Source organism: Salmo salar, chromosome ssa22 (genome assembly GCF_905237065.1).
Source record: "Salmo salar chromosome ssa22, Ssal_v3.1, whole genome shotgun sequence".
NCBI lineage: Eukaryota > Metazoa > Chordata > Actinopteri > Salmoniformes > Salmonidae > Salmo > Salmo salar.
In genome coordinates this window covers 39,796,673-39,818,889 of record NC_059463.1, presented here as the reverse complement: position 1 = coordinate 39,818,889, position 22,217 = coordinate 39,796,673, and the positions used below count along the sequence as shown (strand labels likewise).

Sequence of the window (22,217 nt, the reverse complement as noted above, 5' to 3'; positions counted from 1 at the left end):
ATGTGAACAGCAAACCCAGTTTAAAAAAACAGATAAAGCATCACCTCATGGTGCAACGCCTCTCCCCTATTTGACCTAGATATTTTGTGTGTATGTACTGATTTGTAGGCTATATGTGACATTTTAAATATATGTTGTTCTGTTCTTGTCTATTAATGTTCTGTATATGTCATGTTTCATGTTTTGTGTGGAACCCAGGAAGAGTACTTGCTGCTTTCGCTAATAAAATACCAACATACCTTCTAATGAATGTGAAAACAAATGTGCGTTGTCCCCGGCAACTAAGTTGGTGTATTTAGTGATGGTGTAATACAGTTATACATCACCAAAGTGATATGACATATCTTAATATTTGAGAACGGTTATATTAGACACAGATATGACACTATCCCCTAATACAATAGAATCAGTCAAAAGAGTCCATAAAAAACACCTGCTTCTCTTATTGTTTCCAATACTGTTGCAATGCATCAATACATTATTCATAAAACACCATCAGTATGTTTTTCAAAACAGTTACCAGGAAATCAGCGAACCCATGGCAGTCACACAGAACACACAAGCCAGATTTGTTTGTGAGGCAGGTATGCTTTTACCAGATGATTCTCAACAACTATCTGAGCCTGTGACATAGGCACACACTAGCTTTTGTTCAACAAAGAGGGCTCCCTCTGTGGTTCTCAGCTGAAGCATTGATGATGGTGCAGGACTGTGTACAATATTCCCAACGCTCTGTCTACATGTTAAAATCCTTGCTTGTGATACGGCTTTGGAAACCTTTTGAAATTTACTGTCATATAATCAAGAAAGTTTTTTCATAAAACAAAAGGTTAAATTACTACACACCCTTTTAGGGCTAGGGTTCCCACATGGCTATATTTCAATGTTACAGCGCTTGTTAAAGGAAGATCGACGGAAGACAGAGGCAACTAACTGTTCTAAATAACTCCGAACACCTGTGTGTATTGGAAGAAGGATGCCAGAAAAGTGTTGTAATCAAAAAATACTGTCGGCTGCAACTGTGTTAAAACTGGTTAAAACAGTGTACAGTAAGTGTTTATGTTGCATTTGCAAAATTATTTTTATGTGATATGAAAATAGAGGTCTTTATGTTTTCACTATTGAGAATCGATTGATGTTTAGATGTTTAGATGGAATATTTGGCTGTTTTTGCTGCCAGAGCCAGTTTACCTTTGAACATAGCATATAAGGTCTTTGGACTTTAAAGGAGTAGGCTCGCATACACTCCTTAATAGTAACATTTTGGTCTAAGGCACACACACACACACACACACACACACACACACACACACACACACACACACACACACACACACACACACACACACACACACACACACACACACACACACACACACACACACGCACATGCAGACACACACATACACACACATAAGCACATACTCACACAAGAGAAAAAACTACAAAGCACTTGACCGAAATTATAGGTAACCTGTTTTGTTTGGCATTGATAGAATAAACCCACTAGAAATAGTCAGTGGTGTAAAGTACTTAAGTAAAAATACTTTAAAGTGCTACTTAAGTCGTTTTTTGGGGCATCTGTACTTTACTTTAATATTTATAGTTTTGACAACTTTTACTTTCACTCCACTGTCCCTGACACCCGAAAGCAGTAGTTACATTTCGAATGCTTAGCAGGACAGGAAAATAGTCAATTTCACACACTTATCAAGAGAACATTCCTGGTCATCCCTACTGCCTCTGATCTGGCGGATTCACTGAACACAAATGATTAGTTTGTAAATGATGTCTGAGTGTTAGAGTGTGCCCCTGGCTATCTGTAAATAAAAATAACAAATAATATCTGGTTTTAATATAATGAATGTGGAATAATTCATCTTTTAGCAATTACATTTACTTTTGATACTTAAGTATATTTAAAACCAAATACTTTTAGACATTTACTCAAGTGTATTTTACTGTGTGACTTTTACTTTTACATTAGTCATTTTCTATAAGATATCTTTATTTTTACTCAAGTATGACAATTGGGTACTTTTTACACCATTGGAAATAGTTAGTCATATCTGAAAGAGGACAAAATAATGAACGATTTAGGTCTATTTACAAGATAAATACTTTTGGTACAGTATGTCTTAGCACTCTGGTTGGAAACACGCACGCGCACATGCACACACACACGCATGCGGGAGCACGCGGTTTCAAATGTTTCACTCAAGCTATAATTTGGTACGCGGGTAATGCGGATGATTTCGGGATCAGAGCGGCGATTGGCTAGAGAGACGAGCGTGTCACTCTGGCTTACGGGAGTTTAAATAACTGTGTACCTGTCTGTCCCAAACAAAAGCTTCTCATCACACCACTTCTTAATGCGACAAACAGCAGCAAAATGAGGAAATATTGGAGCAGTTTCACAGACGTAATATTTAAAAACCCCGCGGCCACTGACACGGTAGGATGATATGCAACTGTCTTGGTGTAACAGTTAATTAAGTCATGGTTGTTGGCAGGAGGAAAGATATTTTGACCAAAGCAACTTCATTCTGACGACTGTCTATTTATTTAACTGGGGAGGAGGTTAGCCTACTTATAAAGATAAACGCTTAAAATGTATGACGCGATTAATGGGTAAATATGCTATTATTTTCGCAGTCCAAATAACAAACAGGTAGAATTCAAATGAATCTGGAATAGAGAATTTAACTGTATAGCATACTTCTCTGTCACGGTTGGGATGCTATTCACTGTAAATGAATAAAAACGAATTCCAGTGTGTTGCATGTATGTAACAATGGCTTGACATTGGCTTCTAAGCTTTATGAAATATGCTCTAACTTACTATGTGCGTGCTTGCGTTGTCTGTCCGGCTGTCTGTGATACAGGTTAAGGTTGACCATGAAAAGCAGCAGCAGGACTCCCATGTGGGCAGCAAAGATGAGAATATTGACCGGGGTAACTGGACCAATAAGAGGGAGTACATGTTGTCTATGATTGGCTATGCTGTGGGTCTGGGGAATGTATGGAGGTTCCCCTACCTGGCCTATAAGAATGGAGGAGGTAAGTGGACACACGCGTGCACACACACCAGTGGCTCTCGTCGGTGCAGTTAAATTTAGGGATGATGATTTTTGAGCATGGCCTAATTTCTATTACAGCATATTGGATGACTCATTCATACTCCATTCACCCAGCTCAATGTTTAGTCTACTACATGATACTCAAATTTTCCCAATACCCATCATGAGGTTGCTACAACCTAGCCTACGAATGAACGTTTATAACGTAGGTACACAGGTTGAGAGACAAATTTGAGTAATCAAGGTGACGGATGGTGACACATTCAATACCGCCTTGCACACTCTTGCCATCATCTAGCTGATCTGGGCTGTAGTCACTAGTCCAAACAGTGGCAACACGGAACATCTAAAAGTAGAGTTTCTATTGGACAAATTCTGATAGTTTCATCCCGTTTTGTTCCGTTTCCTTCTGTTTAAGAAATGTTTTGCAACAGGATGAGTGGAATGAATCCACCCCTGATCACCCGTTCACTTTCATAGCAGGCACATACAGCATCATCACTTTGCTTGTTGAATAATTCCTTCTCGGATCTACGCTCTCTCTCCTCTCACCTTTTCCCTTTGCTTGGTGTTAAGTGCACAACACAACAGCTGTCTGTGACTAGGTGAAAAAACATATCTAAGTCAAACCTTCATACCCTAACTGCTAACCACTGCACAGCCTACATCGAGTGCGGTTACATGCATACAATAATGCGACTATTGTGGATAGTCAGATTAATTTTTAAGTTTGATTTTAAAAGTTTACACGCTTTGCAAGAACAACGATTTGCCTAATATTCCTGTTTACATGGACACGTCTGAAATCAGGCTACCTGATGGCACTGATAAATGCAAAAAATCGGTAATCAAAATAAACGTTCTACCACAGCGAACATGTTATGTTTGGGAAGCATATTTGTTTTTGTGTTTGGACATATAACCGTTTATGTGAAAACTACTTCTAAGACATGCATACTACTGTTCAGAAGTTTGGGGTCACTTGTCCTTGTTTTTGAAAGAAAAGCATAAAAACATTGTCCATTAAGATAACATCAAATTGATCAGAAATACAGTGTAGACATTGTTAATGTGGTAAATGCCTATTGTAGCTGGAAACGGCAGATAAAATAAATAAATACATTTAAAAATTTAAAAAAATATATATATATATATACTGCTCAAAAAAATAAAGGGAACACTAAAATAACACATCCTAGATCTGAATGAATGAAATAATCTTAATAAATACTTTTATCTTTACATAGTTTAATGTGCTGACAACAAAATCACACAAAAATAATCAATGGAAATCCAATTTATCAACCCATGGAGGTCTGGATTTGGAGTCACACTCAAAATTAAAGTGGAAAACCACACTACAGGTTGATCCAACTTTGATGTAATGTCAAAATGTCAAAATGAGGCTCAGCAGTGTGTGTGGCCTCCACATGCCTGTATGACCTCCCTACAACGCCTGGGCATGCTCCTGATGAGGTGGCGGATGGTCTCCTGAGGGATCTCCTCCCAGACCTGGACTAAAGCATCCGCCAACTCCTGGACAGTCTGTGGTGCAACGTGGCGTTGGTGGATGGAGCGAGACATGATGTCCCAGATGTGCTCAATTGAATTCAGGTCTGGGGAACGGGCGGGCCAGTCCATAGCATCAATGCCTTCCTCTTGCAGGAACTGCTGACACACTCCAGCAACATGAGGTCTAGCATTGTCTTGCATTAGGAGGAACCCAGGGCCAACCGCACCAGCATATGGTCTCACAAGGGGTCTGAGGATCTCATCTCGGTACCTAATGGCAGTCAGGCTACCTCAGGCGAGCACATGGAGTGCTGTGCCCCAAAGAAATGCCACCCCACACCATGACTGACCCACCGCCAAACCGGTCATGCTGGAGGATGTTGCAGGCAGCAGAACGTTCTCCATGGTGTCTCCAGACTGTCACGTCTGTCACATGTGCTCAGTGTGAACCTGCTTTCATCTGTGAAGGGCACAGGGCGCCAGTGGCGAATTTGCCAATCTTGGTGTTCTCTGGCAAATGCCAAACGTCCTGCACGGTGTTGGGCTGTAAGCACAACCCCCACCTGTGGACGTCGGGCCCTCATACCACCCTCATGGAGTCTGTTACTGACCATTTGAGCAGACACATGCACATTTGTGGCCTGCTGGAGGTCATTTTGCAGGGCTCTGGCAGTGCTCCTCCTGCTCCTCCTTGCACAAAGGCGGAGGTAGCGGTCCTGCTGCTGGGTTGTTGCCCTCCTACGGCCTCCTCCACGTCTCCTGATGTACTGGCCTGTCTCCTGGTAGCGCCTCCATGCTCTGGACACTACGCTGACAGACACAGCAAACCTTCTTGCCACAGCTCGCATTGATGTGCCATCCTGGATGAGCTGCACTACCTGAGCCACTTGTGTGGGTTGTAGACTCCGTCTCATGCTACCACTAGAGTGAAAGCACCGCGAGCATTCAAAAGTGACCAAAACATCAGCCAGGAAGCATAGGAACTGAGAAGTGGTCTGTGGTTACCACCTGCAGAACCACTCCTTTATTGGGGGTGTCTTGCTAATTGCCTATAATTTCCACCTGTTGTCTATTCCATTTGCACAACAGCATGTGAAATGTATTGTCAATCAGTGTTGCTTCCTAAGTGGACAGTTTGATTTCACAGAAGTGTGATTGACTTGGAGTTACATTGTGTTGTTTAAGTGTTCCCTTTATTTTTTTGAGCAGTGTATATATATATATATATATATTTTTTTTTAATGGAATATATACAGAGGCCCATTATCAGCAACCATCACTCCTGTATTCCAATGGCACAATGTGTTAGCTAATCCAAGTTTATCATTTTAAAAGGCTAATTGATCATTAGGAAACCCTTTTGCAATTATGTTAGCACAGCTGAAAACTTGTTCTGATTTAAAGAAGGAATAAAACTGGCCTTTGGACTGCTTGAGTATCTGGAGCATCAGCATTTGTGGATTCAATTACAGCCTCAAAATGGCTAGAAACAAAGAACTTTCTTCTGAAACTGTCTATTCTTGTTCTGAGAAATGAAGGCTATTCCATGTGAGAAATTCCCAAGAAGCTGAAGAACTGGTACAATGCTGTGTACTACTCCCTTCACAGAACAAAGCAAACTGGCTCTAACCAGAACAGTGAAGAGGCGACTCCGGGATGCTGACCTTCTAGAGTTCCTCTGTCCAGTGTCTGTGTTCTTTTGCCCATCTTAATCTTTTCTTTTTATTGGCCAGTCTGAGATATGGCTTTTTCTTTGCAACTCTCCCTAGAAGGCCAGCATCCCGGAGTCGCCTCTTCACTGTTGATGTTGAGACAGGAACACGACTTTCCCGAAGTGGATCCTCTGTTTGGTCCACCACCCAGGACAATGGATTGGATCCCAGCAGGCGACCCAGAACAACAGCGCTGCAGAAGGGGCAGACGGAGCGGTCTTCTGGTCAGGCTCCGTAGACGGGCACAACGCCCACCGCTCCCAAGTTTACTACTAGCGAATGTCCAGTCTACTGATAACAAGGTAGACGAAATCCGAGCAAGGTTTGCCTTCCAGAGAGACATCAGAGATTGTAACATTCTCTGTTTCACGGAAACATGGCTCACTTGGGATAATTTAAAACAAACCTCTCTAATTTAGAATTCCTTACAATCAAATGCCGACCACATTATCTACCAAAATAATTATCTTCGATTATAATCACAGCCGTGTACACCATCCCCCCCGCCCCAAGCAGACACCTCGACGGCCCTCTGATTGAACTTCATTGGACACTATGTAAACTGGAAACCACATATCCCCGTGTGGCTCAGTATGGTCCCGCGTGGCTCAGTTGGTATAGCATGGTGTTTGCAACGCCAGGGTTGTGGGTTTGATTCCCACGTGGGACCAGTAAGGGAAAAAATGTATGAAATGTATGCACTCGCTACTGTAAGTCGCTCTGGATAAGAGCGTCTGCTAAATGACTAAAATGTAATGTAAATGTATCCTGAGGCTGCATTTATTGTAGCTGGGGATTTTAACAAGGCTACCTAAATTTTATCAGCATATCGAATGCGCGACCCGGGCGGGACTAATTCTGGATCATTGTTACTCAAACTTCCGTGACACATACAAAGCCCTCGCTCGCCCTCCTTTCGGCAAATCTGACCACGACTCCATTTTGTTGCTCCCAGCCTATAGACAGAAACTAAAACAGGAAACACCCGTGCTCAGGTCTGTTCAACGCTGGTCTGACCAATCTGATTCCACGCTTCAAGATTGCTTTGATCATGTGGACTGGGATATGTTCCGGATAGCGTCGAACAACAACATTGATGTATATGCTGATTCGGTGAGCGAGTTTATTAGCAAGTGCATCAGTGATGTTGTACCCACGTGGACAATTAAAACCTTCCCCAACCAGAAACCGTGGATTGATGGCAACATTCGAGCAAAACTGAAAGCGCGAACCACTGCTTTTAATCAGGGCAAGGAGACCGGAAACATGACCGAATACAAGCAGTTTAGCTATTCCCTCCAAGGCAATCAAACAAGCTAAGCGTCAGCATAGAGACAAAGTAGAGTCGCAATTCAACGGCTCAGACTCGAGAGCTATGTGGCAGGGTCTACAGTCAATCATGGACTACAAAAAGAAAACCAGCCCTGTCGTGGACCCCGATGTCTTGCTCCCAGACAAACTAAACAACTTCTTTGCTCGCTTTGAGGACAATACAGTGCCACTGACACGGCCCGCTACCAAAACCTGCGGGCTCTCCTTCACTGCAGCCAACGTGAGTAAAACATTTAAACGTGTCAACCCTCACAAGGCTGCCGGCCCAGACGGCATCCCTAGCCGCGTCCTCTCAGAGCATGCGCAGACCAGCTGGCTGGTGTGTTTACGGACATATTCAATCAATCCCTATCCCAGTCTGCTGTCCCCACATGCTTCAATAGGGCCACCATTGTTCCTGTTCTCAAGAAAGCTAAGGTAACTGAGCTAAACGACTATCGCACCGTAGCGATAGCCATCACGAAGTGCTTTGAGAGACTAGTCAAGGACCATATCACATCCACCCTACCTGACACCCTAGACCCACTCCAATTTGCTTACCGCCCCAATAGGTCCACAGACGATGCAATCGCAATCACACTGCACACTGCCCTAACCCATCTGGACAAGAGGAATACCTATGTCAGAATGCTGTTCATTGACTATAGCTCAACATTTAACACCATAGTACCCTCCAAACTCGTCATTAAGCTCGAGACCCTGGGTCTTGACCCCGCCCTGTGCAACTGGGTCTTGGACTTTCTGACGGGCCGCCCCCAGGTGGTAAAGGTAGGAAACAACATCTCCATCCCGCTGATCCTCAACACTGGGGCCTCACAAGGGTGCGTTCTCAGCCCTCTCCTGTACTCCCTGTTCACCCATGACTGCATGGCCATGCACGCCTCCAACTCAATCATCAGGTTTGCAGATGACACTACAGTGGTAGGCTTGATTACCAACAACGACGAGACGGCCTACAGGGAGGTGAGGGCCCTCAGAGTGTGGTGTCAGGAAAATAACCTCACACTCAATGTTAACAAAACAAAGGAGATGATCGTGGACTTAAGGAAACAGCAGAGGGAGCACCCCCCTATCCACATCAACGGGACAGTAGTTGAGAAGGTGGAAAGTTTTAAGTTCCTCTGTGTACACATCACGGACAAACTGAAATGGTTCACCCACACAGACAGCGTGGTGATGAAGGTGCAACTGTGCCTCTTCAACCTCAGCAGGCTGAATAAATTTGTCTTGTCACCAAAAACACTCACAAACTTTTACAGATGCACAATCGAGAGCATCCTGCCGGGCTGTATCACCGCCGGGTACGGCAACTGCGCCGCCCACAACTGCAAGGCTCTCCAGAGGGTAGTGAGGTCTGCACAACGCATCACCGGGGACAAACTACCTGCCCTCCAGGACACCTACACCACCCGATGTCACAGGAAGGCCAAAAAGATCATCAAGGACAACAACCACACAAGCCATTGCCTGTTCACCCCGCTATCATCCAGAAGACGAGGTCAGTACAGGTGCATCAAAGCTGGGACCGAGAGACTGAAAAACAGCTTCTATCTCAAGGCCATCAGACTGTTAAACAGCCATCACTAACATTGAATGGCTGCTGCCAACATATTGACTCAAATCTCTAGCCACTTTAATAATAAAAATTGGATGTAATAAATGTGTCACTTTAAACAATGCCACTTTATATAATGCTTACATACCCTATATTACTCATCTCATATGTATATACTGTACTCTATACCATCTACTGCATCTTGCATATGCCGTTCGGCCATCGCTCACCCATGTATTTATATGTACATATTCTCATTCATTCCTTTACACTTGTGTGTGTATAAGGTAGTTGTTGTGAAATTGTTAGATTACTTGTTAGATATTACTGCATGGTCGGAACTAGAAGCACAAGCATTTCGCTACACTCACATTAGCATCTGCTAACCATGTGTGACCAATAAAACTTGATTTGATTTGCGGGTACTATTTAATGATGGTGCCAGTTGAGGACTTGTGAGGCATCTGTTTCTCAAGCTAGACACTCTAATGTACTTGTCCTCTTGCTCAGTTGTGCACCGGGGCCTCCCTCTTTCTATTCTGGTTATAGCCAGTTTGCGCTGTTCTGTGAAGGGCGTAGTACACATCGCTGTACCAGATCTTCAGTTTCTTGGCAATTTCTTGCATGGAATAGTCTTCAATTCTCAGAACAAGAACAGACTGAGTTTCAGAAGAAAGTTATTTGTTTCTGGCCATTTTGAGCCTGTAATTGAACCCACAAATGCTGATGCTCCAGATATTCAACGAGTCTAAAGAAGGCCAGTTTTATTGCTTCTTTAGTCAGCACAAGTTCAGCTGGGCTAACATAATTGCAAAAGGGTTTTCTAATGATCAATTAGCCTTTTAAAGTTATGAACTTGGATAAGCTAACACAATATGCCATTGGAACATAGGAGCGATGGTTGCTTATAATGGGCCTCTGTACGCCTATGTAGATATTCCATAGAAAATCTGCTGTTTCCAGCTACAATAGTCATTAACAATGTCTACACTTTATTTCTGATCATTTTGATGTTATTTTAATGGACAAAAGAAATGTGCTTTTCTTTCAAAAACAAGGACATTTATAAGTGACCCCAAACTTTTGAACAGTATTGTACGTTGTTGTGCCCAACACACTTCACTCGCCCTAAAGAGGGAGGCTCGCTTGGCAGGTGCAAGCACACGCACAGAACAAATACACTGCTGGAATGCCTTTTTTTTTTTTTTAAGGTGTTTACATGTCCTACTCATTTCAAAGATTACTTTGAAAACCAGGAGTTTTAATCGGCATTTGTTTACTTCGATTTTTACCTTAAGCCGATTTAAGATAAGCAGAGTAAGGTTGTGTATGTGTGTGTATATGACTACTGCATAATCTGCCTAGTGCCGTAATCAGTTTAATATGAAATTATTAGTGTGCACATAAATGTACTGTCTGTCACCATATTAGCTATTGTCATAGTTCTAGTAGGCCTAGCTATGTTGACTAACGCATTAGTAAACCCAGAATCCAATCTGTGTACAACTAGCAGTTAGACTGGCAGGCACCGGCGGCAATACGTTACTAAAACCGAAAGCTTACCTTGACTTGGAAGAGTTGCGGTGTTGGATTGACCTTAGCCAGCTAGCTAACATAAATGGCATTCCTCGTTGTTTGAGTCAGGTTGTTGAGTAGACTAAATTAGCTGCCTTAGCTAGCTAAGTGAGTGAAAGGTAATGAACTGCTTATCCTTAATTTAAGAAATGAATTTGTTCAAAACTGTTAAACTATTGTCTTTCTGAGTCAACAACACACCACACTTTATGCACTGCTGTGCTAGCTAGCTAGCTGTAGCTTATGCTTTCAGTACCAGATTAATTCTCTGATCTTTTGATTGGATGGACATGTCAATTCATGCTGCAAGAGCTCTGAGGTTGGAGGACGTCCTCCGGAAGTCGTCATAATTACAGTGTACGTCTATGGAAGTGGGTGAGAACCGTGAGCCTCCTAGGTTTTGTATTGAAGTCAATGTACCCAGAGGAGGATGGAAAATATATTTTTCCTCCGGCTACATTATTATTCTACCCTAGAAGGTGCTGTTGAGGCTACTGTAGACCCTCATTGCAAAACAGTGTTTTAATCATTTTGGTAACATTAATATATTTAGTATAGTTTTATCTTATGTTGACATTAGCTTTTTCTGAAATTCACTGAGTAGCATGGTCCTCCCCTTCATCTGAGAATGAGCCTCCACTGACAAACACATACACAGTGACCTAAGCTTGCTTAGTGTGCACTAATGACACACCTATTCAATAGTAACTCAATACCCTATAACGTGTCTCCAGTTGCATTCAGCCGTGTGACAATTATTATTTTTTTCTTTCCTTGAGCAGATGGTCGGGGCCGGAACATAGTTATAAACTCAGCAAAAAAAGAAACGTCCTCTCACTGTCAACTGCGTTTATTTTCAGCAAACTAAACGTGTAAATATTTATATGAACATAAGATTCAACAACTGAGACAAACTGAATAAGTTCCACAGACATGTGACTAATAGAAATTGAATAATGTGACCCTGAACAAAGGGGGGGTGAAAATCAAAAGTAACAGTCAGTTTCTGGTGTGGCCACCAGCTGCATTAGGTACTGCAGTGCATCTCCTCCTCATGAACTGCACCAGATTTGCCAGTTCTTGCTGTGAGATGTTACCCCACTCTTCCACCAAGGCACCTGCAAGTTCCCGGACATTTCTGGGGGGAATGGCCCTAGCCCTCACCCTCTGATCCAACAAGTCCCAGACTTGCTCAACGGGATTGAGATCCAGGCTCTTCGCTGGCCATGGCAGAACAGAGACATGGCCAGTGAATTTCTTGCAGGAAATCATGCACAGAACAAGCAGTATGGCTGGTGTCATTGTCATGCTGGAGGGTCATGTCAGAATGAGCCTGCAGGAGGGTACCACATGAGGGAGGAGGATGTCTTCCCTGTAATGCACAGCGTTGAGATTGCCTGCAATGACAAGCTCAGTCCGATGATGCGACACATCGCCCCAGACCATGATGGACCCTCCACCTCCAAATTGATTCCGCTACAGAGTACAGGCCTTGATGTAACGCTCATTCCTTTGACGATAAACGCGAATCCGACCATCACCCCTGGTGAGACAAAACCGTGACTCGTCAGTGAAGAGCACTTTTGCTAGTCCTGTCTGGTCCAGCGACGGTGGGTGTGTACCCAATGGCGACGATGTTGCAGGTGATGTCTGGTGAGGACCGGCCTTACAACAGGCCTACAAGCCCTCAGTTCAGCCTCTCTCAGCCTATTGCGGACAGTCTGAGCACTGATGGAGGGATTGTGCGTTTCTGGTGTAAGTTGTTGCCATGCTGTACCTGTTCCGCAGGTGTGATGTTCGGATGTACCGATCCTGTGCAGGTGTTGTTACACGTGGTCTGCCACTGCGAGGACGATCAGCTGTCCGTCCTGTCTCCGTGTAGTGCTGTTTTGGGCGTCTCACAGTATGGACATTGCAATTTATTGCCCTGACCACATTTGTGGTCCTCATGCCTCCTTGCAGCATGCCTAAGGCACGTTCACGCATATGAGCAGGGACCCTGGGCATCTTTCTTTTGGTGTTTTTCAGAGTCAGTAGAAAGGCCTCTTTTAGTGTCCTAAGTTTTCATAAGTGACCTTAATTGCCTACCGTCTGTAAGCTGTTAGTGTCTTAACGACTGTTCCACAGGTTCATTAATTGTTTATGGTTCGTTGAACGAAGCATGGGAAACAGTGTTTAAACCCTTTACAATGAAGATCTGTGAGGTTATTTGGATTTTTACGAATTATCTTTGAAAGACATGGTCCTGAAAAAGGGGACGTTCCTTCTTTTTCTGAGTTTAAATTTGAACATTGCAAATTGACCGCAAAAATCCTAACCGATCGCGTATTTGACAAAAACAGACTCATTTAAAACCTTGATAAGCTCACATGCCTCTATTTATGCGTGGGTTTACATGGCAACAGATTTCCTAAATTAAAATCGCTTGAAGCTTATTTCCTGGTGATTTTAGTCTTATGTCCCAAAATAATTTTAAGTGTCAGAATAAAATCACCTACTGGCCAACTTTGGACCGCAGGCCGCCTATTTGGGAATCCTACCATATAATCACTTATAAACTAGACCATGGCAGAACATTCTTAAAGATTCATTTCAGATTATTGGAGTTAATCCCATATACGCTCCCACCATCCACTGGCTACCTCATATTCCTGCATTTGTTATTAGTGTCAAGTTCTCTGTCCTCTCTGTCTTTAGGTGCTTTCCTCATCCCGTATGTCATCATGCTGGCTGTTGCTGGTATACCTCTGTTCTTCCTGGAGAGTTCCTTTGGTCAGTTCTGCAGCCAAGGCCCTGTCAATGTGTGGCGGGCTCTGCCCATATTTCAGGGTAAGACTAACCCTTGTACCCCTAATTTACCACCTAAGCCCAAACCGGTCCCAATTCAATGTCTGCCCATTAGTCTTGGTCTCAACCCTTCGATGTTTGCAGATACAGTACGTAAGGTATAAGATATGTTTTTGGAACCTTCACCACTACACTGCTTATACCTAACCAGACTCTTCAGATCTGCAGACATTGAAGGGTAAGGGCCAAAGGGAATGGTTAGGAGTGAATTGGGACTGGCTGTATGACTGTTTTTTTTCCTCCACTTCTAGGAACTCATCCATTCACTTCACCACTCAGACCTTTTGGGGAGTGTTTTCTACTACTCTCTGTTTGAATGTTGTGTGAGCTGCCAGCCCATTACACCACTGGATCAGCTTTATTGACCTTAGAGGAAAATTGTCTCAAGTTTGTTTGAGCAGTGTATTAATGGTTAACCATATGACCTGAATCTAAACTCTGTTTGAGCTGGAGGAACTATCAGTCAAGCCCCAGGGCTAACCCTATAAGACTGCTAGTCCATTTACTGTATGTACCCAGCCCCTGAGCTAACCTATAACCCTACCAAGCCCAATGGGTTACTGTGTCTCTCTGTCAGACTGGCCTCTAGCTGCTGAATGTGCCAAAACACAGAACACATTCATGGTGCATATTGGACCAAGTCCTTCTCTACTGCTATTGGTTAGTTATAAAACTGTCAAGGGTAGTGTTTCCAAATCCTGGTTTTTGTTTTTACCCGGGCATTACGCAACACACCTGATTCACATTGTTGTTTATTTCAATCTGGGGCAAAAACAAAAATGTGCACCCCTTTTGGATCCCCAGAACCAGGATTAAGAAACACTGCTCTAGGATGTGCATGTAAGCAATTTCTTAGTAATACTTGTTTGTGAGCTGAAGTAGAAGATCCTAGAAATGTTCCATAAGTACATCTTATTTTGTTATTATGTTTAGCACAAATTTGTTTACATCCCCATTAGTGATCATTTCTCCTTTGCCAAGATAATCCATCCACCTGATAAGCATGGTATATCATTACACAGGTGAACTTTGTGCTGGGGACAAGAAGCCACAAATGTTTTGTCACATAACACAATGCCACAGATGTTTTGAGGGAGTGTTCAATTGGCATGCTGACTGCAGGAATGTCCACCAGAACTGTTGCCAGAGAATTTAATGTTTTGGAGAATTTGGCACTACGTCCAACCGGCCTCACAACCGCAGACCACCTGTAACCACGCCAGCCCAGGACCTCCACATCCGGCTTCTTCACTTCCACCCATACAGCTGATGAAACTGTGGGTTTGCACAAGTGAAGAATTTCAGCACAAACTGTCAAAAACCGTCTCATGGAAGCTCATCAGCGTGCTCGTTGACTTGACTGCTGTTTAGCGTTTTAACCAACTTCAGTGGGCAAATGCTCATCTTTGATGGCCACTTGCACGCTGGAAAAGTGTGCTCTTCATGAATGATTCCCTGTTTCAACTGTACCGGGCACTTGGTGATGAGTGCTTCTACACCTGCATTGCTTGCTGTTTGGGGTTTTAGGCTGGGTTTCTGTACAGCACTTTGAGATATCAGCTGATGTAAGAAGGGCTTTATAAATACATTTGATTTGATGAGTGTCGTGTGGTGGCAGGCATAAGCTACGGGCAACGAACACAATTGCATTTTATCAATGGCAATTTGAATGCACAGAGATACCGTGATGAGATCCTGAGGCCAATTGTGCCATTCATCCACTGCCATCAGCTCATGTTTTCAGCAGGATAATGCACAGCCCTATGTTCGCAAGGATCTGTCCACAATTCCTGGAAGCTGAAAATGTCCCAGTTCCATGGCCTGCATACTCACCAGACATGTCACCCATTGATCAAGTTTGGGATGCTCTGGATCGACATGTACGACAGCGTGTTCCAGTTCCCGCCAATATCCAGGAACTTCACACAGCCATTGAAGAGGAGTGGAACAACATATCACAGGCCACAATCAATAGTCTGATCAACTCTATACAAAGGAGATGTGTCGTGCTGCATGAGGCAAATGGTGGTCACACCAGATACTGACTGGTTTTCTGATCCACGCAACCTACTTTTATTTTTATTTTTTAAGGTATCTGTGACCAACAGCTGCATATCTGTATTCCCTGTCATGTGAAATCCATAGGTTCGGGCCTAATGAATTTATTTAAAGTGACTGAGTTTCTTATATGAACTGTAACTCTGTAAAATCTTTCGAATTGTTGTTTATTTGTGGTCAGCGTAATTTTTGTACATTGCCACTGCAGTTATTCTTTCATGTGCTTTGGCGGATACATCCTAGCATAGAATGTCTCACTTATCATGTGTTCTCTGTTATGTCTTCCTTGGAAAAGAGAATGTTTTCCTCAATGGGACTTCCTTGATTAGATAAATCTTAAGATGAGGAACTACAATGTGACCGGTTGACCAGTATACCAGGAAGCACTGGTTCTGGCTGTTTGCCTTTGGCTGAATCAGTATGTGATAAAGATGGAACTTCACAGAACTTGTCAATAAAGTGACTGCTATCAGGGATGGTGACAATTCAATCTATTCAGGAAGTGAATTGAAATTCAAATATTGAAGAATCTGCCTTGATTTACATCTAGCTCAATTCCTGCTCTCTCTCTCTCCTTCTCTCCTCACACTCCCTATCCTCTCCAGGTGTGGGTGTAGCTATGGTTTTGGTCAGTACGTTAGTAGGCATCTACTACAACGTCATCATTGCCTACAGTCTCTACTACATGTTTGCCTCATTCCAGTCCCCTCTGCCATGGAGTGACTGTTTCTACTGGTCCAACAGCAACTGTAGCCTCACACCTAGAGGTACCTGTTTTATAATGTAGTGTTTCAAGTTTCCCTGTTGTGCAGCTTTTACTCTTCTATCATGTTAATTAGGCTCCAAACAAAATAACCTTGACCAGTATTTTCCATCGCCTGAATGATTTCCATGATATGCTTTAATGAACATGATCTAGGTGAACCTGAACAGAGTGCCATGTAACTTTACCAATCTGACTATGGCTTCTGATCTCTACAGAAGTGTGCAACATTACCCTAGCTGCCAACTGGAGTGAACCAGTAATTATAGCCAACATGACACTGTGGGAGAATGAGACTTGCCCAAAGGAAGACATCACCAGCATCCCAGTACAGAGCCCCAGCGAACAGTATTGGGAGTGAGTAACACACTCACACACACACACACAAACTTGATTCTATTTCAATTTCACTCAGTTGAAAATACTTCAGAGGTCGCACAGGTTGTGTTGAATGCCAGGTTGTCTCTATAATGCTGTGTTTAAACTGAGCCTGTCTGTAAGATTGTCTGACTGTAAGGTGGTCAATCTCTTTGTCCATTCCCAGCCTGGTGGCCTTACAAAGGTCTAGTGGTCTGGATGAGACCGGTCCGGTGGTCTGGCATCTGGCTCTCTGTCTGCTACTGGGATGGCTGCTCATCGCTGCTGCCCTTTACAAAGGCATCAAGTCCTCAGGAAAAGTCTGTATGACCCATTTCTTGTTTGTGTGTGTGATAGTGATGTGCGGGTTGACTCATAACCCACAATCGCTGCGGTTATATCCACGAGGCGGGCAGGTTTAGGGTCATGAAATATTGAATAAAGGGAAAACAATACCTTATATTATTTTAGGCTAGCTGGCATTAGTGCATAAGCTTTGTGGCTAAATGTACGTGCACCAAGTAGCTTACATGCCAATCGCCAAATGCATTTGGAACGGGTGTGGGAGAAAGGTAGACTTACTGAGGAAAGGGAAATAGAAATACTTTAGCTAGCGAAAGAGGAGACTGGCAGCTGGCCATGAGTGGAGAAAACAGGTGGCTATACATCCCCAAGCAGGAACCACGTAAAGGCCAGGCAAGCTGTATGTATGGCCATGACTAAATATATGCCAAGCGTAAGCATGCAATGCAGGCATTATTTTCATATCCATATGAGGAGTCTAGCCATCAATATGCTAGAGCTAAAAGCAGATATGGGCGTTATCCATTGGGTTGAAAGAAAAAGGTGGCAGAACGCATAGGGGGTTTTACTTTATTTACATAAAGGATGGACCTATGTATTGTATATGCATAAAAGCAGAGCCGGGACCTAAGGAAGGCAGTTGTTGTCCGCGGACCGGCTCGGCTTTTTTACTCTGTATTAAAGTCTATATTGAATTTACAAGTTCTTGTAAGAAGTGTTATTCTTAAGACAATTTTCCACGACACGGGCAGGACAAGTTAACGTCGATCCACAGAGGGAAAAAAAGGACAATGTCTGAGTTTAGAGAAAAGCTGCGAAATGGGGAGTTGAAAATAAAGACAAGGGAGGGCCAGAAAAGTAATATTTGAAGTGGTAAAAGAGGATGATAGCAGTGCTGGCTATGTTACTGTGGGGGGGGGAGGGGGGGGAGTATTTGATCCCCTGTTGATTTTGTATGTTTGCCCACTGATAAAGAAAGGATCAGTCTATAATTTTAATGGTAGGTTTATTTGAACAGTGAGAGACAGAATAACAACAAAAATATCCAGATGAACGCATGTCAAAAATGTTATAAATTGATTTGCATTTTAATGAGGGAAATAAGTATTTGACCCCCTCTCAATCAGAAAGATTTCTGGCTCCCAGGTGTCTTTTATACAGGTATGGAGCTGAGATTAAGAGCACACTCTTAAAGGGAGTGCTCCTAACCGCAGCTTGTTGCGTATAAAAAAGACATCTGTCCACAGAAGCAAGCAATCAATCAGATTCCAAACTCTCCACCAGGGCCAAGACCAAAGAGCTCTCCAAGGATGTCAGGGACAAGATTGTAGACCTACACAAAGGCTGGAATGGGCTACAAGACCATCGCCAAGCAGCTTGGTGAGAAGGTGACAACATTTGGTGCGATTATTCGCAAATGGAAGAAACACAAAAGAACTGTCAATATCCCTCGGCCTGGGGCTCCATGCAAGATCTCACCTCGTGGGGTTGCAATGATCATGAGAACGGTGAGGAATCAGCCCAGAACTACACGGGAGGATCTTGTCAATGATCTCAAGGCAGCTGGGACCATTGTCACCAAGAAAACAATTGGTAACACACTACGCCGTGAAGGACTTAAACCCTGCAGCACCCGCAAGGTCCCCCTCCTCAAGAAAGCACATATACATGCCCGTCTGAAGTTTGCCAATGAACATCTGAATGATTCAGAGGACAACTGGGTGAAAGTGTTGTGGTCAGATGAGACCAAAATGGAGCTCTTTGGCATCAACTCAACTCGCCGTGTTTGGAGGAGGAGGAATGCTGCCTATGACCCCAAGAACACCATCTCCACCGTCAAACATGGAGGTGGAAACATTATGCTTTGGGGGTGTTTTTCTGCTAAGGGAACAGGACAACTTCACCACATCATTTGACGGGGCCATGTGCTGTCAAATCTTGGGTGAGAACCTCCTTCCCTCAGCCAGGGCATTGAAAATGGGTCGTGGATGGGTATTCCAGCATGACAATGACCCAAAACACACGGCCAAGGCAACAAAGGAGTAGCTCAAGAAGAAGCACATTAAGGTCCTGGAGTGGCCTAGCCAGTCTCCAGACCTTAATCCCATAGAAAATCTGTGGAGGGAGCTGAAGGTTCGAGTTGCCAAACGTCAGCCTCGAAACCTTAATGACTTGGAGAAGATCTGCAAAGAGGAGTGGGACAAAATCCCTCCTGAGATGTGTGCAAACCTGGTGGCCAACTACAAGAAACGTCTGACCTCTGTGATTGCCAACAAGGGTTTTGCCACCAAGTACTAAGTCATGTTTTGCAGAGGGGTCAAATACTTATTTCCCTCATTAAATGGAAAACATTTTATAAAATTTTTGACATGCGTTTTTCTGGATTTTTGTTGTTGTTATTCTGTCTCTCACTGGTCATATAAACCTACCATTAAAATTATAGACTGATCATTTCTTTGCAAGTGGGCAAACGTACAAAATCAGCAGGGGATCAAATACTTTTCCCCCCACTGTATGTGAGATTGCCAAATTTGTACAGTGCCCCACAGTCACAAGATGGGGATTTCAAATAGGCCTATGGCACGTCAAGGGAACTGTAGCCTACTGTTGATGGGTTAAATGGAAACTGAAATCTGGACACTGACGGAAGGTCTATAACTTCTCACTTAGCCTTAATATTACCGCATGCAGAATTTAAGCATTTCTTGCAGTAAAATGATACAGCAAATGTAGGCAACATTTTTACTCACAGGAGTGGAGAAATATGATTTCTTTCTTTCAGCACCTTGAGAGAATGCAAGTCTGCAGTTAGCACTGCGACAGACTGTATCTATCTTTATCGGCATCATAAAAGCTGATAGTATTTCAACCACAAAATATGCATCCAAGCTGAACTGAAATCTTATCAGAAACACGTTGGGTTGTTTTCACAGCTTTCTATTTCCTTACAACCGGTCAAACTGATATTATTTGGAAATTTTACACATCTTTTAAGTTTTAGTTATTTTCTTGCCGGTCCCTAAACGTCTTTGCTCCATGGGAGTATCAGAGATGACTGAGAACTTTTACCGATGTCAACTAGATTCTGGTAAGCAAGGGTTTATTTAGCCTTGGGCATCATAATGACAGAAGAGATGCTGCACATATCTAATTATAGACAAGTTGACTTACAAATAGCCTACCAAAACATTGGAAGTTACAAGCAAAAACATATCAGAAATCAGGCAAACTTAATACAAAAAAAAAATAAATAATGGTAACTTACAACATTTCCTATATTGGAGGGTTAGGGTTGGGTGCGGGCCACCGATTTTAAACTTATCACATATAGTTGGGTGGTTGTGGATGGGTTATTAGCAATTGCGAGCGAACAAAGAGCTGACCTGCTCACTACTAGTGTGTGAGTTGATCCTGTTTTTCTAATGTGTGTCTTTCAGATGTGCATGTGTCTCTCTAATATTTTTGTGTGTGTCTGTCCCCAGGTGGTGTATTTCACCGCTACGTTTCCCTATGTGGTGTTGCTGATCCTGCTGATCCGGGGAGTTACACTAGAGGGCGCCAGAGACGGGATCGAGTTCTACATTGGCTCCCAGTCCAACCTCACAAAACTGGGCGAGGCAGAGGTTAGAGCCTAACCTCTTACCTGTCAGCTCAAAATACACATGCTTGACTGAAGTAACTAAATAGTAGGTCTTTCTGGCAGGTGTGGAGAGATGCAGCCACACAGATCTTCTATTCTTTGTCAGTAGCGTGGGGTGGTGTCACGGCCCTGTCTTCATATAACAAGTTCCACAACAATGTGTTCAAGGACGCACTGACCGTCTGCCTCACCAACTGTGGTACGACTCAAACACCACACACGCACCAGATGGATGCTAATGGCATCATAAAGAAGAAAATATACATTGAAGAACACTTTCAAGGTTTCATTGTGTTCCAGTACATCGTTTTTCCTTTCCTGCTTAATGTCACTCTATAGGTACCAGTGTGTTTGCAGGCTTCGCCATCTTCTCCATCTTAGGTCACATGGCTCATGTCTATGGAAAGCCTGTATCAGAGGTGGCCCAGGCAGGTGAGTAGTACACCACTGTACTGTGTTTAGCTTTACCTTACTGACACAATAGCCACTTAACAAACACTAACAAAGTGTGCGCATGTGCGTGCGTGTAGGTTTTGGCCTAGCATTTATTGCGTACCCTGATGCCCTGTCCAAGCTGCCCATTTCTCCTCTCTGGTCCATCCTCTTCTTCTTCATGCTGCTCACCCTTGGACTCGACTCGCAGTTCGCTGGCATAGGTCAGTCAGACACACACACACACCCATGCACATGGGACACACACGCCATGGTATTTCAGTTGCTGCCAACTATTTGGGGTATTTCAATTACTTTCAAAAACATTTGGAAGTAAGTATTTAGATATTTTTTTTGAAAAGACCAGTTGTTGAATATTGGTATGTATTTGGAAATACACTTGGAAAGTTTTTGAAAATACTCACACTCCCATGCATTTAAAGATGCACTATGCAGAAATTGCTCTGCCACTTCCTGATTGCTAAAATTCGAATACTTCACCTAATTTCAGTTTGTGACAAAACAAGCAAGTATAGTGTAGAGAGTCATTGTACCATCTAAAACGCTGTGAAATATATTTTCCATAACAACAAATATTGTATTTTCAGCTGTTTGAAGTTGGTGTACAAAATACTAAAATGCACAGAAAAATAAGTATTTAAACAACAAATAATAAAATACGCATGCATTTTAACCCAGGGCTGATATATAACACACACACACACACACACACACACACACACACACACACACACACACACACACACACACACACACACACACACATGGCACAAGTCAAAAGTTTGGACACCTACTCATTCCAGGGTTTTTCTTTATTCTACATTGTAGAATAATAGTGAAGACATCAAAACTATGAAATAACACATGGAATCATGTAGTAACAAAAAAGTGTTAAACCAAAAATATATTTGAGATATTTCAAAGTAGCCACCCTTTGCATTCATGACAGCTTTGCACACTCTTGACATTCTCTCAACCAGCTTCAGGAGGTTGTCACCTGGAATGCTTTCCCATCAGTCTTGAAGGAGTT

At 43.1% G+C, this 22,217-nt stretch overlaps 1 protein-coding gene across 1 annotated transcript in view; it reads left to right on the top strand.

Annotated features, from left to right (window-relative positions):
• Positions 1 to 2,340: 2,340 nt before the first annotated feature.
• slc6a14 (solute carrier family 6 member 14) overlaps positions 2,341 to 22,217 on the top strand; it is a 28,823-nt gene continuing 8,946 nt past the window's right edge. Inside the window, exons 1-10 of the mRNA XM_014167512.2 lie at positions 2,341 to 2,455; positions 2,886 to 3,060; positions 13,464 to 13,595; positions 16,277 to 16,438; positions 16,653 to 16,791; positions 16,979 to 17,111; positions 20,577 to 20,717; positions 20,798 to 20,933; positions 21,074 to 21,166; positions 21,265 to 21,390. Coding sequence (XP_014022987.1) covers positions 2,393 to 2,455; positions 2,886 to 3,060; positions 13,464 to 13,595; positions 16,277 to 16,438; positions 16,653 to 16,791; positions 16,979 to 17,111; positions 20,577 to 20,717; positions 20,798 to 20,933; positions 21,074 to 21,166; positions 21,265 to 21,390 — 1,300 coding nt within the window. The 5' untranslated portion in view covers positions 2,341 to 2,392. The remainder of the gene's footprint in view (positions 2,456 to 2,885; positions 3,061 to 13,463; positions 13,596 to 16,276; positions 16,439 to 16,652; positions 16,792 to 16,978; positions 17,112 to 20,576; positions 20,718 to 20,797; positions 20,934 to 21,073; positions 21,167 to 21,264; positions 21,391 to 22,217) is intronic.